Genomic DNA, 19,641 nt, shown 5'->3' with positions numbered 1-19,641 from the left:
AACCTATCCTAAACCAGTATTATGGTGAAGTTTCGGTATTTACAACATTCAAGGAAGGTATAATTCAATGTATCACTTCATATCCCAGCTGTCATCAGAGACACAACCTTTTCATAATACACGTATTGTATGAGTGCCAGTGAGAGATGAATAGTCCTGTAACTAATCAATACAGTTCATTCAAATGAGTGGAAATAGCATTTCAGACAAACCGGCAATTTCATCAGTTTCACTGGGCTGTCCAAAAATAAACAGCTTGAGATGACAGAATGACCTCCCTGGTTATCTGTAAATAAAGTTAATCTTGTAGTTTTTTGTTGGCGTCATCATGAAGCACAAGAGAAATCTAATTTTGGTGTAAAAAAATCACTGACACACAAAGAATTTTTGAAGAATTTTTGTTTTGTAGTTTTATTTGGCTTCACCTAATCCTTATATTTTAATACATGCTCATTTATAAATATACAGGGAATCTTTCATGTACTGTCATATAAATGAACCCACTCACTGAAATGTCAACATAATTTTTTTTGAGGGGGGAGAGAGAGGAAGATCACAGGGTTTCAAAGTCTGGCAATAGGCTCAAAAGCCAAATTAATTGAAAGCTTAATTTAGGGTACGTTTACACAGAAACGTTATTTCAAAATAACTAGCGTTATTTCTAAATAACGTCAAAATACTGTCGAGCTGGAGGACTTCTTACTCTGACTCTTGTAACCCTCATCGTACAAGGAGTAAGGGAAGTCAGAGGACGAGTGCTCTATTTTGAAATAAGGGCTAAGTAGATGCTCTCAATTTTGAAATAAGCTATTTCAAAATAAACTACGCAATTGATGTAGCTCAATTTACATAGCTTATTTCAAGTTGCAGATGCACCCCTAAGCTATATCTAGAGTGTGTCTAGACTACAGGGTTTTTTTCTGAAAAAAGTGGCCTTTTTTGAAAAAACTTCCCCTGCATCTAGACTGCTGCCGCATTCTTTCGAAAGTAAATCAAAAGAATGCGGCAGTTTTTTCTACCATGGAAAACTTCATTTTACGAGGAGGAATACCTTTTTTCAAAAGTGCTCTTTCGGAAAAAGGTGCTATGTAATGCAAACTGTGCTTTTTTGGAAAGAGAGAATCCAACCTGCCTGGGTACTGATTGTAGTCTAGACATAGCCCTAGACTGCAAGCCTCTTTCGAAAGAGGTTTTTTCGAAAGATACTTTCCAAAAAGCCTCTTTCGAAAAAGAGTGTCTAGATTACAACCAGTACTTTTGAAAAAGCAAGCCGCTTTTTTGAAAAAGAGCAGTCTGGATTCGAAAAAGCACAGTTTGCATTACATAGCGCCTTTTTTCGAAAGAGCACTTTTGAAAAAAGGTGTTCTCTCACATAAAACAAGGTTTTCCATGGTCAAAAAAACTGCTGCATTCTTTCGATTTACTTTCGAAAGAATGCGGCAGCAGTCTAGACACAGAGGAAGTTTTTTTGAAAAAAGGCCACTTTTTTTGAAAAAACCCTGTAGTCTAGACACACCCCTAGTGACCTGAGTGGGCTTGGGATAATTGAAAATCTGGATAATGTATAGATCTGCACCAAAATTCACATTCTGAAACATTAAAATGTTAAAGCTGGAAGATTCAGCTGGAGTTTCTGTCTGAGCTTTTGGGTTTGTTAAAATCAGAGAAATGCAGGCTGATGGGTTGGAGAAGAATCCAGGCAGACATGAAATAAAGGCAATGTTCATAATCCCCAGAAGTGGAACAGCTCTGTTTGTGAAAGGTCTGAATGGTCCTGTCCGCTGACAGCAAAAGAACAGAAACTATAGGAACTGGGTTGCAGAGAGCTGACAGAAAAAAAATAAAACAGCTCCACGGCATTCAATTGCCCAGCTCCAGATCCCAGAGAAAACTGCCCCAGATCCATGAGATATGGGATCTATGGTTTTCCTGATCCAGGAGTTCCAAAACCTCTCCCTCCTCCTGCAGAAAAATACCCAAACCGGTGGGGTTTATCATTAGATTATCTCTCCGTTTCCCCACATACCGACTAGTTTTTAACGGCATTTGGGAGGGAATAAAAAAAAAAACAGCCCTGGCATGGGATTCCCAAGGAATAGAAAAGCTATCAGAACCGTTCCAAGATGCTCCTTGCTTCTGGAAGAAATTTATGTTGCCACGTGACATCACTGAAGAGTGCTTTCTCCACCACAGGACTTTTTTTTCCTCTGTAGACGCTCAGGGAATGGGAGCCAAGATCCTTGTTACCACAAATGCCTCCATATAGAGAAGCATTCAAGAGAAACTCCATAGGTAAACCTGGCAAAAGACTCCTGGGCTCTTTGAGCAAATTTTACTGCAGGGAACTGGGATATAAATGCATATTATTACACCGAGCAGCCTTCTATGCTGCTGGTCAAGTTTGATAGAAAACCCTCACAGTTCAGTAAGTTACACTATAGGAATCTAAATTAGTTGATAACACTATAAATGGTCATCACTGATACCTTCACTTTTAAAGACTGTTGCTAATGTCTGAGTATTCAGATGCTGGCAATAAAGCAACGATTCGCTACCAGCATCATCAGAACGTCCAACCTTTCCTGTACAGAAGATGTCAAACCATAATGACTGCTTCCACCCAGCACAGATAAGCACATCAGCTGACTGTCTCTGACCTCGTGATCAATAGTGAAAAGGTTAATACTGTTAACTCCTATGTGATCATAATTAGGCTTTAAAAAAAAGCAAACTCTCAAAAATGAATGAATAAAGGAAAAGCACGTCTGGGGAAAGTCCCTCAGTGTTGCTGGGGACACAGATTGCAAGGATAACCTTCATCTGGCAATCAGTAAGACTACAACTGTTTTAAAATGAAAGCTTTGATTACATTTTTAAAGGCTGCAGGAAATTCACAGGGAGGCCTTAAATCCTTGAGAATTAGTATATTCTACAAACTCCTGGATTTTTATTGTTTTATATTTGTTTAAACATTACTGCTCTTTTTTCTAACCAGCACTAAACTGAGGATTATCTCCCTATACAATAGCCACTGTAATTTTAAATCACAACATTGCTTATTTCCCCCACTGATTAGTTTTAAACTATACTGTAATTGAACACACCAACAAAAACAAATTGTGGCACTGGATGGCTCAAAGAATTGACAATGAGGAGCATTAAAGCCTTTTAACTGTAGATAACCAGTTAGAAAGTAGTGTTGATTGGTAGAAACCAGCAGTTCATGTGGTGGGTGCTGAAATGAACATTTCTTAGAAGAAAGCAGTCTATTGGGACAGAACCCACACCCCTACAACTGACACTAATCAATCCCTTTGTTGGTACCACGATAGAGAAGCAAGTTAGCAAAGAATGAACTACAGGCAGAACAAAGCCACAGAGAATCCTGAATAGTTTTGATAATAATACTTCACACTTCTATAGCATTTTTTGTAAGGATTGAGACTGGCAGGACAGCATTGGGGAAGCTTACTCTTCTACTACTGCCTTTCCTGTACCTGTTTTTCAGGAAAAGGATGCTAGTGTCCAAGACTATCATTTAGACCAGTGGTCCCCAACGCGGTGCCTGCAGGAGCCATGGTACCCACCGCATTTATGTGCACCTGCCTAGTGACCAGGTCCGGCCCAAGCCATTCTTGCGCCCGGAGTCCCAGGCACTCGGCGCATGTGCGGCCCCTGCCTTGGCACGCAGCGCATGTGCGCTGCTGCTCCCGGGCGCACGGCGCATGTGCGGCCCTCACCCCGGGTGCACGGCGCATGCATGGTGCCGCCCCCGGGTGTGTGGCAGCCCCAAAAGGTTGGGAACCACTGAGTTAGACACTTTTTACAAGTGCTGAATTCACTAATAACATATATTTTATAGTTCAGCAAGGTTTCTGAGAACTGGAAAGGGTAAGCACTAGATTTTCCATGAAAGCTCAATTAAAGATCTATCAATAAAATAAATAAAATATTTTAACTGCCCAAAGAATTTTTGCACCATAAAGAAAACCATATGTTAATTTATTGTAACATGCTGATATACATATGAAGAGAGGAACAAACACCAGCCACCAACTCACCCCATAATACAAGATACAAATATACACAGATTAAACCCTACACAGTAAAATGGAGGAATCTAAATGACTTATGAAATTTCAAGTAGGAGTTTTCCAAATTGGAAGTTGACTAGAATGCCAGGGTTAGCGCCGCTACTTATGAAAAACACTATGGGATGGTTTCTGATCACAACATTAAGAAAAAGTTGCAAAATCCATCAGTGGAAACAGATAGAAAATAAAGTGGGAAAAGGGATATAGCTGACTGAAAAAGCAGTAACGTGAAAGAAAAGGGAACTGGAAAGCAGACACGGAGACTGCCTATATGAATCTGGCTAAAAGCAAAGTCAGCATCTTGTATCTGAGGTACTCTATTTTGTTTCAATATGATTTTTTTCCTTGTCAGGTTCTGCACTACAAAGACTGTTACAAACACTTCTGAGATATCTGGTACTGTTTATAAAGAGAGACTCCTCACTACAGAACTTGAACATTTTATGACATTTTATGAAGTCTCTAAAGACAAGTGTTATATTGCAGAGTGGGTAATTCTAAGCGCACACTGGATTTATATACTAGTTTATACATTGTCTTCAATGGAGTTATGCCTAATTTACCCTGGTGTAAAGGGGATTAGAATCAGGCCCAGTACATTCAGGTCCTATTTTTCTATGACATCTTGATGCCCCATGTTTTTCTTATAAGATCTGGGTAGACTCATTTTTCCTACAGTGGAGCAGTGAAGTACAAAGACATTTAGAGCTCATCAATCATCTTGAATAAGTTGATTTGCATCATTGCACATGATTTTTCTTGTGTTACACAGCATGATAGTGCACTACGCAGTGAGACATACCTGATGGACATGAATATCCATTTTTTAACAGAATATTATTACACCTGCTATTGAGTATATATGCTAGACTCCTCACAGAAAAGACAAGTCCTTGCCTTAAAGGGAGAACAATCTAAACAACAGAAAGCAAATTAAACAACTGTAAAACAATGGCTTTTTTTTTTACGTTACCCACATTGCTTTGCAGGTATATTCTAGCTGCAGTAAAATTATGCAGTCCTTCCTCTTTTGGCAGCGGGAGTATATTTGGCACGATCCATATGACAGAGAGCACATAACATCAGTTTTTCAAAGACTACTTGGCTTGCTTCAGAGCAGCCATTCAAAATGTTGCCTTTGATGCATTACCCTATATGATTTGGGAACCCGCTATGTAAAGGATTGCCTTTCTCTTCATGTGCCATTGCAAGGGCAAAGATCAGCCTGCTGACAGTCCCAGATTTACACAGCTGGAGCCTGGAAGCAGGGTGTTTTTGGCAGAGAGCCCTTGGCACTCTTTACTCCCTTCCAGTTGCCTGACAAAAGTTGAGTTTGTTGACAAAGTGAAGCACAGCCACCTCTTCAGGCCTTAGCCTGAGGTGATGTGATAGAGGGATGTGGGCATAGCTGCTTTTTGGGGTAAAAATAGTTTTTACATGAAACCTGTGAATAAATAATATCTCCTGTTTTGATGGATGTAAATGTCTACAGAAGATTGAAAGGGCAGGTGAGCTTTATAATTAAAAAAATACATAAGTGCATTTTCCCACTAGTGAAAAGCGGAGCTTATTCCAAATCCTTGCAAGTTGTCTTATGTCTGCCATCCACTGTGAATCATTACTAACCACATCTCTGTAGAATCAGGCTGCCTAAGTCCAGAGTCCTGAACTCCCATTGTAGGGTAGGAGTTACTCTGCTGAAGTAATGTTGCTGTGAAGGATAAGGCCACGGTTGTCTAAGCCTGTCAGGTCAATACTTATTAGGATTATCATTATCTGTATCTGTTAATGGTTAGGAGCTTACTACTGGCATACCTGAAGGGAAGGAAGCAGAAGCAAACAGGGGTAACTGTACTAGGTCTGCCATGTCCATTTTTTCCTATGTAACGTGATTTCATTGCTTATCGGAGTAGGGGTTATATATTCATTTATATTTGGCTAAAATGCCTACTACACTTTCACTTATGGCTGGAGAGCCTCATCATGGCCAGGTTTGGGAATTAGCTTTTGCTCCATCTGGCTCCCCTTTCCATTGGTTACTCATGCCGTGGCCTCTCTCACCCTCTCCATGATTCAGGATACTATCTCATTATGACTTTGCCCACTGGCAATGCCTCTATATAGTCCTCCCCTTGTGGGGCAACGAAGTTCCACAAAAAACAGTCCAATGCCCTTACAATCCCATCTCTGCATCCCATGGTCTTCAAGCCCAGTTCCAGATACCATGGCACATGCACCCTCTTGGCCGAGAGCTTTGAGTGTCCTTATCCCTTTACTTCAGTGGGCATTATGTCACCTTCCTACAGGGGAATCCAAGCTCATCCTCTACTCTGGGTTCCCACTTAGGGACCCTGTAGCTGTCAGTCAAAGTCTTCTCTGTCAGACTGTTGCAGACTCCCTGTACACTTCCTACGTCGTGCATTGCCCAGAGAATGATTGCGGACTCTCTCTCTGCAACCCCTTTTTGCTGCAAATTTTCTGACTTTATAATGACCACCAGTCTTTCACAGTTAGGCTTCATTGTCAGTTAAGCCCCCTGCCCCATGCCAGATATATTAATTGGCCTCTCAGGCTCACATTAAGCCCATTCAGAGCCTGTGTGGGGTACATACCCCATCTCACACTTTTGGTACAATTAGTAAGTAGCATAAAGAAACATCTTTAAAATAAACATTAAAAAAGAAAGAAGGGGTTATATTAAGGATCCAGTCTTGTATTTTTTATCCAGGCAAAATGCTTGGTTGGTCACATTGATACTTTGCCTGCAGGATTTCGGCCAAAACACTATAATGAAAAATATATGTATTAAAGTAACTTAAACTTATAAGGCAATTTAGAATCTGTAAGACTCGGGTCCACATCACTTTCAGTTAGTTCAGATTCTGTGCAAAGCTGGATATCAGACTGGCAGTTCTTAGAGGAATGCAGCTGAACAGCTTTTGTCTAACTTTGGGAAGACAACAAATGCATATGAACCTGAGTTCTTAGACCACTGTGCCTCATTGGAATTTGAACTTAGACTACGTCTAGACTATGGAATACTGTAGGACTACCAACTGCGGATACTGACTGTGTCCAAGAAACACGTTTGTTCTTCTGCGTTTTTTCGCAGAAAAGCAAACGTGCTCTTTCAGGACCGAAAGAGGAGCTTTTTCTGCCATTTTAGGGCGAAATGGCAGAAAAGCCTCTTCTGAAAAAAAAAAAAAAGTTGAAAAAGCTATGCAAAACGAGGAGTGCATTTTGTGTAGCTTTTTCCGCAAAATGCCACAGTCTAGACCTAGCCTCAGAGACATCAATAAAGTCTCAGAAAAAAAATAATGTCCTGCATCTTTATGAAAACTAATTTCACAAACTGTCATGCTGTAGGTAGCTCAGGGAAAACTCACCAGCTGGAAAAAAATTAAATAACTTCTTAAACAATGAAACACTAGAATCTGAATCATGGTTACAAATGCTGCCACCATGAAATTCTTCACTTGATTAGTTATTTGACAAACAATTAGCCATAGCAAAAAAATACATATTATAAAGTTTTAACTTCTTTGGCTTGACCACTGGGAACAGGTCTGAAGTCAATAGGAATTGTGTAGTAGCCTTTTAGGTTTGGGATCTTGATCTTCATTTAAACTTTTGAGCATTGTTTGACCAGTCTTATTTTCATTGGGCTGATGTTTCACCATTCACCACTGAGGTCATTAGGAGTTGTGCCATTGACATTACTGACAGCAGCATTGAGGAATACATTTGTGAACGTCCCTCTTTTTACTTTTCCTACCTAAACTTATTACTCCTCAAAAGAAGCTTGAAGTTCAGCTTAAGTTCTATTCAGCAAAAAGGTGCAATTGCCATTTTACATACTTGGTCATTAACACAGGACATGATCAGGACCACCAGTGGTTCAGAACATCTCAATTTAGCTGCTGTGGCTGGTAGCTCGCAGAAGCTCTGCATCCTATTTTAGAGGTCATTCCCTGGGATGTCAACACTAGAATTACAGAGCAACCTAAGCCTTCCTTTTCCCTTGGGACTGTGTTGGAAACCCTGCACAATATCAGAGGGTATCCCAAAACAAGACTAGTGTTCAGACATGGGAGCCATAGTATGTTCAGCCAAGGAAATGTTAGGGCTTGTTGTCTCCATTCATTTGCTGTAGTAGATATCCTGCCAAAACCCAGAGACAATTTCTCCTCCCACCACTTGTGTAAGTATGACCATGTTTACTCTACAGCACTGGTGGTGCACTGCAGTGTATGCATAGGCGAGAGAAGCACACTACCTCCACATTGCAATGTATAGCTCTAGGTATCAATGAAAGGTTCTGGCAGAGGGGAAGCAGGGTATGTCTACACTACCCCGCTAGTTCGAACTAGCGGGGTAATGTATGCATACCGCACTTGCTAATGAAGCCCGGGATTTGAATTTCCCAGGCTTCATTAGCATAAGCGGGGAGCCGCCATTTTTAAATCCCCGCTGCTTCGAACCCCGTGCAGCGCTGCTACACGGGGCTCGAACTAGGTAGTTCGGACTAGGTGCCTATTCCGAACTACCGTTACTCCTCGTGAAACGAGGTGTACCGGTAGTTCGGAATAGGCACCCTAGTCCGAACTACCTAGTTCGAGCCCCGTGTAGCAGCGCTGCACGGGGTTCGAAGCAGCGGGGATTTAAAAATGGCGGCTCCCCGCTTATGCTAATGAAGCCCGGGAAATTCAAATCCCGGCCTTCATTAGCAAGTGCGGTATGCATACATTACCCCGCTAGTTCGAACTAGCGGGGTAGTGTAGACATACCCGCAGTGGGGAATGACGTCAGCAGCACTTCAATGCTGGAGCCTTTTACTGTGATGCGGGAAGTCTCTAGTAGCAAGGAAAGGCAGAGCCAGAGGAGTCCTGCAGTGGGGGAAGGCTCCAGCAGCAGGGAGGCTATGGGGCCTATGTGCTAAAATCAGGTCTATAGATGCGGAGCATGGCTTTGGCCAATAGAGCACCTGGCACGGCAATGTGATTGAGTAAATATGCATACTCTTCAGGCATCTTTGCTCTATTTGTCTAACCCATGCCTCACCAGCTACACTGCTATTTTTAGCTGTGTTAGGAAGACTGTGTGTGTATATACACTACACCCCCCGAAAGGGTGTGGTTTAGATTGACCCTATATGGAGACCAGATCTCCTCCCACCTCCTCTCACAGCTCATGCAAGTGCTGTAGTAACGTGGACCAGACCTGGAATATGGAGCTGTAGCAGGTGGGAGGTGAGAGCTCATTAATATGAATTATCCTCCCCACTAAAAGTATTTGTGGAACTGGATATTTCTCCTTTGTGGCTTTATAAAGTGATAGGTAGCCTGCTGTACAGCTAGACCATGTGTTCTGGGACTGTGAAAGCTGTGCACATGTTCTTCTGCGGACGTCACAACATTAATAAGCACAACATTCCATTTATTTTGTCAAGCTTGAGGATGTGCTGCTGATTAAGATGTAAAACATACTTTTGAACAATGATTTCAATAGCAATACCTGTAGCTATTAGATGTAGGGAAATCCAATTATTCCTCTCTTAGATATGGCAAACATAGACTGACCCAAGGTCACACTGTGAGACAGTGCAAGAGCCAGGCCTAAAACTTATGATTCCTGAAGTCAAGAGCTTTGTGGGTGCCAGAGCCATACCATATCTGTACAGAAGCTCTGCTTTTTAATCCATAACCTTGATGCTCATGTATGAAAAGTTATTGATAATGAAATTCAGAACTACAATTTCACAACTAACTGATGGGACTGAACACAATGAAAAAAGGTCATATTGACATGTTCAGACAGTGTTACATGGGAATGGGCACACATTTCGTATATTAACTGGGTGCAACATTGTAAATGTAATTCTTTTTCCATGACAAAAAAGGGGTTGAGATTGAGCAGAGCTCTACATTAAAAAAATCTCATTTGGAATTCAGGTAGGTAGATTCTACTGCACCTAAACAAATTCTGATTATAATACAAAATGCTCCAGAGGTTATCCTGTGATGTACAAGTGATCTGAAAGTGACCAAACGCTCTGTCTGTCTGTCTCTCTTTCTCCCATTTATTTAATAAAGAAAATTTTCAGCAAAACCTACATGTCCAAATATTCCTGCAAATGAATGACCAGGGATCAGAGAAGACACTCCATTCTAGCAAGAAGCTGTTCACAGAGACTATAATCCAACACTGAAAGTGAAATTCACCCTTTGATCAAGTGTACTATACCCCTATGTAGGAAAACTTGCATATTGCCCCCATCCTCTTGCTGTACCTTCTGTATCCTGCGGCTGTGTGCACTGGCTCTGACTATGCTAGCAAGTAGGGAAATGTTACAGAAGATGGTAGTGTGAATCAAGTGTCTGGGAACCACAGTAAGAGGCAGAGACTGTGGCTGCCATTTCTGTAAACTGGCTGCACAAGCAACCACCAAGGGGCTGCTTCATCCCCAGACTGAGCTGAGGATGGATTAATTGATATCTTCTCTTTTTCCCCCATCTCTAAGCACGCGCGCGCGCACACACACACACACACACACACACACACACACACACACACACACACGCATGCTTCCTTTCAACTTAAAAGCCAACTTCCCTGTTCATTCTGGCTTTGTGTGAGAAAGAAGAGGTAATTTGGGGAGAAAAGGGGAGGTAATTTCACTCTTCATGATTAATTTCAGAGAGATTAACCAAAAAGGTACATACTTTCTTTGCAAATGCAGTCTACAAGAACATAATGATACATGTTCCACCCACAACTTTGTTGGCATGAGATAATTCTTAGAAACTATAGAAACTCCAAACATGGATTGGCATTCGCTATCACATAAGTTCTTGCAGTATGTTCATCCTTTCTAACGTGTTCTTTGACTGCAGAAATTGTTAAATAACTAAATTAAAAGGTTGAAGGGAAAATTCATAGTTTAAGTTCTAGATTTCTACATCATGAGGCAAAGATACATTAACATTTTGAAGGCAAACAGAAATAATGTTAAACACGCATAATTTCTGCCTGACATTTAGGGATAGCTTCTTCCCCCGGATGGGTACATATCAATCATGCACATGTAAAGAAGAGAAAAAAAAAAACCCTGGTGCTTGAAAGTTGAAGACTGCTTTATCACATGGTTATGTAAAGTTTCACTAAGACAGATAGTCTAAACTATAACATAAATATCTAAATATGAAACCAATTTGTCACGTTAATACTTGAGAAGTACCAGAGATACTTTTCAAAGATATTGGTCTGTTTGACTTTAAATTGAACTAAGTCAAAACAAAAACATGCCACTTCAAAATAACTTATAATACATGAGTAGGACTCACAAAGAATCTTAACTACATTTGTATTCCATGAAAGAGTGATGGCAAAGTGTCCATTTTAAACTTTTTCCATGGGAAAAGCATATAATTTTTGGGTTGTGCTGATAAAGCCTTATTAAAGTTACACATGAAATTAGCACTTTCTCCCACTCTTGCTTTCTCGTCTTCTTTCATGATAACCCAACAGTTGGCATAGTGTCTAATTCCCAATCACTAAGGGCCCGATCCAGTGTCTGATGAACTCAGTTGTAAAAGCCACTACTTTCAGAGTTTTTTGGATCAGATGCAAAGTGCTCCACTCTACAAATATTTTTCAACACACCCACTGACCAGTGCTCATCTCCCAGGCAGCGTGTCTCTCCAGAGTCTCTTGGAGGTGAACTGCTGCTCACTGTTTCAAAATTGTCATAAATTTGGCTTGACCCTAGAGGTCTCTGTTTTATGTGACTAATCCCACCAGAGTTTGGGGTCTTTGGTCTTCATGTGGGTCTTTGGCTGCAGTCTTGTCAAAGGAAATATATGTGCAGACTCCTACCCCAGCACAAATTCAAGCTGAAAATTAACTGATGTTAGGGGAACTCTGTGTGGAGTCGTAGATTGTAAATTTGCCCCTTTGTTTTCTTTGTAAAGCACTGTGCACATGTATGGAGCTTTATCAATATGCATTTATTTATATTGGATCTCCCCCCTTCTGTACTAAATCAGCTGAACAAAATCATAATATCTGAAAAGGGAGAAGGAACTCATTTAATTTTAAAATTAAATTGAAAAACTTAAATTAAACTTATTTTAAAATATCCCAGTTCTTTGCAGGCAACAAAATCATCTGAAAGTTGATACACTCTCTTCCACTAAATAGTTGCAACTTTTAGTGGAAACACAACTTTTTGCTATCCTCCCACATACCCAAAGACACAAAAGTTTTAACATTAGCTGTTTTAAATTTAAACAACCGAATGAACATGTGATTTTTTGTTTTAAATGGGCCACTAAATAAAATGATTCCTAATTATGGAATATCCATAGTATTAAATCTGTTTTCTAATCTGTTACCACGGCTAGTAAAGAGATCTAATCAGCAGTCTTTACTCAGGCCATCTCCCTACCCCCACCAAATCAGGCCCAAAGTTTGCAAGAATTTTATAGAGACAGATTTATGTCTTTGGCAGCAGGGAGCTGACCACTTTGAGCTTTATTGTCCTTTGCCAGCTGGCCAAAGAGAGCACAGATGCAAGGAAAGCAAATTATTTGCCCACTGGCAAAAAGAAATACTGAGCAGCAGCTAATAAGAAAGTGTGTGTGGGAGGGAGGTAAAAGGGGGAATAAATAAAATTAAATAGGAGATGTTTCCTGTTACATTCTTCACAGTATCTACAATGTTATTGTAGCAACAAAAAGCAAGTGTTCTGTCTATAAAATCCTTCCAGACTGCATATTAAAGATTAGATACAAAGAACATAAGTACAAAATGAATTACAATATTCAAATAAAGCTACAGATGCTACTCCCTAAGAAAGTACCTAAACAAATAGTTCAATGGATCTTGGCAAATTAGGATAATTAGGTAATTATACTCTCTCTCTCCCTTTGGTTAGTTAAAGAAGCAATGCCTGTGGAAAGGACACTAGGCATCAAAATTTGTTATAATATAAAAAGAACCTTCTGGGTGAGCAGATATACAAGAAATGAATTAGAAAAATTAATGGGACATGAATTTGCATCTGATGGGTTGGATTTAGCTGGGATAGATTGTCTGTGTGTAGATTAATTAAATTCTGCAATCAAAGTCTTTTTCTCTCCTTACATATCCCACCATTACACAATCAACAGATTTTTAATAAAGGTAATGCTTTCCCTAGCAAAATTCCACAGTGAATAAACTTAAGGTTGGATTTGCTTTTCTAAATACTTTTTGCAAAAAATATGTAATCCAAGAGCACATTTGTTGGCTGTAAAGGTGTACAACAGCAATTTTTGCAATGACAGTGCAGAGAGGGAATATGAGATCTGTGTGCTAATGAGCTGACACTGCAGAGGCTGGAGCAATGTATTGTAGTGCACTACAAGTGCAGAGCAGAAAGACATAGGCAGGTTATTTCTAGGGAATATGATCTACAGAACCTTAAGCATAATTCAACATTCATGCTAACACGCTCCATCAGAGGTTATGATATAAACCTGAAACATGCTTCAGTGATGAAAGTTATACATTTAAGCAGTTACATTCAAATTATTTTGACAAAGACAACTCACTCCCTAGGTGGGCAATTTTGAAGAAAAGATCTAATGTCTATGTTTTACCTGCTTTTTATTTATATACAGATTTAATTAGTTTTTTTTCTATTGGTGTTTTCTCTGAAATGGATGGATGAATATTTTAAAATATATAACGAATCTGCAAAACTCCACTAATAAACTTTAATTCAGCTTTTTTTTTCTTCAGGAAAAAAATGGAATTCTTAGTTGAGTGCTCTCTCTCTCTCTCGATATCATAAGTCTAAATAAACAAATGGATGGACAGCTATTGTAGACATATCTGCTCAGTACTGAGAATGGAAGCAGGGTGTATAGAGACGATATAAAAAAAATCAAGATTATGCAGTATTTTAATGGAAAAGGGGAGACTAAAGGGAGTTTGGGGCATGGGTTTTCTTGCTCCTGAAGGAGTTTTCCCCCCTCTCTTGGATACTGTCAAATCACCCCTACCAGGGGTGGCTTTTTATCCCTGTCTGTGAAGCTTTTTAGAAGAGCTTTTTCTTTTCTCCTCCAGAATGCACCAGACTGCACCAAGTGGGTTGTACAGTCTTATCAAAATATTTTTCTGAGTAGGATGGCCCCCCTGATTCACTCTCTTGTTCACACCCCCCCTCCCTGCAAATGCTTGCAATTCAAAACAGTAGGGTAATGACATTTGAGGGATACTGACTAAAGCCCGCAATGTGCTTGGATTGCATATGGGACAGTCATTCGTTTCCTCCTCAGTTCCTTTCCAGTGGCCCCTCACAAATTCAGTCACAGCGACTCTTACTGGTGATAAGACTAGTGGAGTCACTGCAGGTTTCTCAAATGTGGATTCCTGCCAATTGCAGATATTGACAAAAAGGTTGTGTGACAGCATTAGAGGCGATTTATTCTTATTTTCAAGAGGAGTAAAAATGTTGTGAGAGTAATGTTCCTTCACTAATACACTGTCCCCTGAAATTACCTACTAATCCAGTAGGAAACAAAAAAACAGATTGGGGGTACCTAGGCCAGACAGTTTTACAGGTGAACTATGTAGCATGAAGAGCCATTCATTCATTCTAGTGCACCGGTATGTATGAGAATTTTGACTTTCAAAGATAACTGCTTGCAGATCTGAGAAGGATGACAGCCCTTCTAGTTATTTATTTGTAATTGCAAGGACCTAAGTGTGCTGAAGGTGGGCTTGTAAATATTCTTCTAATAGCATATGAGGTCTCTGGCATAGCATATTCAAAGTCACTTTTTTATTTATTTTCTATTATTTATCCTTATATATTGTCAAATACACTGTCCAACTTAATATTCCCTGTCCTAAAGTGCTTCCATCATCTTAATTTTTCCCAAATTTTAGTGCACAAGAATACGTTCACGGGACTATGCAGCACCATTATCAGTTTGCTACAGGAAACCAACTTATCTACTGCTAAATTACCCTAATTTTCACATACTAAACAACTCTCAAACATGGTCAGCTTCTGGAAGATTAGGAGTACATTGACTAACTAACAAACTGACCACTGACAAAGAGTTTGCATCTGTGAAGAAGAACTGATTTTAAAAAAACTCAATTTAATTATTAATCAGCCTAGCTGTTTAATGTATTTAGTTTAAATCCATATAATTGATATTTAAGAAAACTATATTTGAGATACAGCCTCTTGAAGGGATTACACTGATTAAGGATTAACAGCCAGATGTTTGTGGTAAAAGCTGTTGAAGCAGGATAGGATTAGTAAAATAAGATGCAAAGTACAGACATACTTTTTTGGTGTCTTTTTTAATATATACACATTACCAAATATCGTAATTGTGTATTTTAGGTTTTTAAATCCTAATCCAAAGCCTTTTAAAAAAGGCTAACCTTGCACTATCAGAAAAGAGGCACATGGGGTATGTATTGGAATAGCAATCCACATGTTCACAGAAATTGCTTTACAATATACTTTTTAACTGTCAAGTTTCTGGCCAAATAGTTCAAATCCAGAGGATGCTACAGTATCTGGTTGTTCAGCCTTTCTAACAAAATATGTGTTTAAACTACAAGGATCTAGAGAAGGACTGTACAAAACAAACAAATTAAATGCTCTGTAAATTAGCCATTTCAGGTCTTAAACCTACAAATAACAATCAAGTCTGCATATTAGTACAATGCTTTCTTTCTGAAAATTTCTACAGTTGATCTGCTAATAGGCTTCTTATTTATTTTGCAAAGTTCTAACCTATTTTAAAAACAGTTGGTACACTATATTCAGAGATATTCTAGTTCACGTACATATAAATACCTATACATATTGTACTGTATATCAGTACATGTAGTTACCTAATAGTAACTATCCTTTCATTCCAATTGTTCAAAACTGTATAACAGCTTCATTCAGCTATAGCCACAAAATATATGTTCAAAACTATTATGTGTGATTGAATGATTCTTGTTAAATTGCAGAACACACACCAAACTTTCAGGCAGGGATGTTGTTCTGAGCACACAGATACTCCCCTCCAATCTCTAATTTGCACTGATTACTATTGAAGAATCAAAATAGATGGAGTCACTGCATGTGCAGAACTATTTTTCAAAAGGCTAAGTTTTTTCTTCCCTTTCCTGCTCTCTTCAATTCTAACAGCAGTCATCTGTTTGCAGTCACATTGGTTTGTATCAGGACTTTCTCTATTAGAAAAAAAAAGATATTTTAGGGCAGAAGGAGGCCAGTAAGCCCAGGTAGTCTGTCCCCTCAAGGTCACTTGAAAACAGCATTTTCTCTGTTTTATTCCTACATAGTGTTATTTGTCATATAATAAAATTATGCCTAACACTAAAGTGATATGTATCATCAACAGATATTTGCTTAACTAAGACCAGAAATCTTGGCTTTATAAATAAGTCTATTGATTCTCTGAAAACAATTAAAATGTACATTTTTAAGGGGTGAAGAGAAGTGGTGATAAAACTTTCCCTAAGATATTATTCAACCATGCAATGCCATAGGACCTTTAAACCTTCTGTCAGTTCCATATTTGTTGCACTATAGTATCTGCAAGATTAATTAGAGCTCCATTGTATCAGGGAGCATTACAAAAATTGTGAACAGGAACAGCAGCATGCAGAAAAATATGCATATACTTACAAGCATTAGTCACCGAAAAACTGTTGGAGGAGTCCAAGTGGTCAACATGATAGTTCAAATGGAAGGGTTTTTCTGTGATATTTTGGTTTGTGTTGTATAACTGCACAGCAAATCGAAATGCACTGTGCTCCTGAACAGTATTTCTCATGAAAAGTCCACCTATGAGGGAAAAAAAGGACAAAGATTTGAGAAGGATTCCTTAGAAATATCAGGTACAATAAACTATAATGTATTTTACAGGCTATAGAGAGCAGCAGTGAACATAAGAAGCTAGCGATAGGCACACAGAGCATATATTAAATCTGTACTTCAAAACTGAGTGTCTAATGCTAGGCTCCTAAAGCCATATGCAGGCAGGTAAATAAAGAAATGCCCCGTTTTTCAAAGGTGCTGAGCACCCTCAACTGCCACTGAAATCAGTGGTGTTCAGCACTTTTGAAAATCAGGCCACTTGTATTTAGGACCCCAAACATGGATTTGAGATTAAATTTGGGAATCCTCCCCCCCACCCATGTACAACATGCTGTGTTAGTGCATGATTTCACATGAACATAGGTCAAATCTCTCTTTGGTTACTGGGGTGAACAAATTGGGAGAGTCATTCAGAATGGCTTGGAGTCTCTTAGCCCCCCTAGGTAGGGATCTTATTCCTACAGCTAAATAGAAACGCAAACGAGGTTCATAACGCTCCCTCTTCGTGCCATGGGAGGGCAGGCAGGATATCGATTATTGCACTGCCCTGCTCTCCCATGCCAGCCTAAGGCACACAGCCTCTACTGCTGGAAATGGCACAGAAAGTCCTTTCACGCACGCACTGCTGTTTATGCCTGTTCTGCTGCAAACAAGGCAAGTTGGTCCTGGGGAGGTTTTACAATCTGAAAAGAAACCACGCTCGTAACTTCCAGGAATGTGCCAAAGGGACTCCAGGGTGACCCAGGAGCCATCTCCCACCCCCAGTGAAAGTCCCTCTCCTCCTAAGAACCCCCGGGACCCGGGAGAGCAATGCAGAGGTCCCCCCCTTCCATCCCACCAGATGCCTTGCTTTCATCAGAGCCCGGTCTCTTCCCCGAGGGGGTGTCTCGGGTTAGTGCCTCGAGGCATGAGAGTTGCAGATTAAAACGCCAAGGAAGATGCAATAACTCGGCTGCGCTCAAGTTGCCAGTCCGAGAAGACGGGGCTTACCTATGCTGATGGTGTTTGGAAATCCTCCCAACGACTCCCCCAAAAGACCCGCCACCACGAGCAGGAGAGTCTGAGGCAGCGTGCGCCCCATTTTCTTCAGCCCCAGCGATGCAATTCCTAAAGCGAAGCGGGCAGAGCAGGCATGGGCGCGCGGGGAGAGGCGCGAGACAACAATAATAATAATGATGCTGAGGAGGAGGAGGAGGAGGAGGAGGCGGCGGCGGATCGTGCAACTCCCCCCCTCGCTGCTTCTCTTCAGCCCAGCCGGGAAGGGCGCATTGGCTGGCTGGCTCCCCTCTCTCCAGCCACACGCGCAGCCCCCTCAAAGCAGGGACTTCCCCCAAAGGAGATGGGGAGAGAAGAGGCACCGAACTCGCCCCTCTCCTCTTCAGGGAGGCTGCTCCGATTGGGCCGGGAGGAGGGGGGGGGGATCACACTGGATGCCCGCCGCGCATCCTTCAGCCTCCCCGCGAACTGCAGCCCCAGCCTGCAGAGCCCCGGCGCGGGCGTGCGGCAGCAGCCCCGAGATGCAATCAATAGACACACACCAGCCTCACGTGGACCAGCCTTTAAAGCTGCATTGCCCGGGTGTGTGCGCGCGTCTGGGGGGAGGGAGGAAAGAGAGAAGGTTGAAAGGAGGAAGAGGAGAGGGGAAGGGGGGAGCAAGGCCGGAGGGAGGGTGACAGGAAAAGGAGGGAGCGGCTGGATGAGGGTCCCCTCCTAATCAGGGAGAGGAGCAACAGCAGCTGGGATGCAACGCTGCCTGCCGGTGTGGGGACTAGCAGGGGGCAAGGGTGGGAAGACAGCAGGGACTGGGGAGGGGGGACCTAAAGACCCACTGGGGTTTAGGGGGAGAGTAAAAAGGAGGCCCTTCAGGCTGGGGTAGGAGGGAAAGTGGATAGGGAGCGAATGGGGGGCATCCACCAAATATGGTGAGGAGGGTAGTTCCCTGGGATTTGGGGGAAAGGGAGAGAAGTGGGGAGCCACCAGGGAGAGAGCAGCTGAATGGAGCACCCACTGGGTGTGATGGGTGGTGAGCAGGGTTGTGCCAGGAAGGGGAGAAAATAGGCAAGAGTTGGAAAGGGGAAGCACGGGCTGGTGGTGAGGGAGGGAAGCAGGAGTGGAGAGGTGAGGAAAAGGGGAGAGCCTCAGAGGTGAGGCAGTCTGGGGTGGAACCACCCTAGCCAGAGATGGTGGAGCTACTAGGTGCAGGAGGGTGAGAAGGAGAGGGAGATGTGGGGGGAGATAAGGGCTGGTTATGGCTCATGAGGAAGCTGAGAGAGATCAAGGGTGTGAGGAGAGGCAGGGAGGTGGAGGGGCTGAAGAGGAGGGAGAGCCATGGGTGACAGGAACTGAGCAAGGAGGGGGGGTGTTAAAACTGATGAAGGAGCCCACTAAGAAGTGGGAGAAGTGGAGATGGAGACATTAGTAATGGAAAGCATTGGTGAAGTCAAGGGAGGAAGGGGGAGCCTCCAGGAATAGGAGGAAGATGTTAAGGAGAATCCAGCAGTGGAGAGAGGAAGTGATGAGGTGTCCCAGACTGGGTGTCTCTGCCTTTCCTGGGAAGGCTGCCTGCTTAGTACCTTGGCTCCTACTTGGTCCAGCCTCTCCTCCCCCTCCCTGGCTGATGCATGTCTGTAGATTCCTTTGTTCATT

The 19,641-nt window shown here is 41.5% G+C and overlaps 1 protein-coding gene across 1 annotated transcript in view; it reads right to left on the bottom strand.

Annotated features, from left to right (window-relative positions):
- Nucleotides 1–18,675, bottom strand: part of GRIA3 (glutamate ionotropic receptor AMPA type subunit 3) — a 253,895-nt gene extending 235,220 nt beyond the window's left edge. Inside the window, exons 1-2 of the mRNA XM_075940981.2 lie at nt 17,986–18,675; nt 16,804–16,962 (exon numbers count right to left, since the gene is read on the bottom strand). Of these exons, the coding sequence (XP_075797096.2) occupies nt 16,804–16,962; nt 17,986–18,076 (250 nt within the window). The 5' untranslated portion in view covers nt 18,077–18,675. The remainder of the gene's footprint in view (nt 1–16,803; nt 16,963–17,985) is intronic.
- Nucleotides 18,676–19,641: the final 966 nt, after the last annotated feature.

The sequence above is a fragment of the Pelodiscus sinensis genome, chromosome 13, assembly GCF_052426305.1.
Source record: "Pelodiscus sinensis isolate ZL-2025 chromosome 13, ASM5242630v1, whole genome shotgun sequence".
In the NCBI taxonomy this organism is placed as follows: Eukaryota; Metazoa; Chordata; order Testudines; family Trionychidae; genus Pelodiscus; species Pelodiscus sinensis.
Note: the sequence above shows the minus strand (reverse complement) of the source record. Positions and strands in the feature narration are given on the sequence as shown.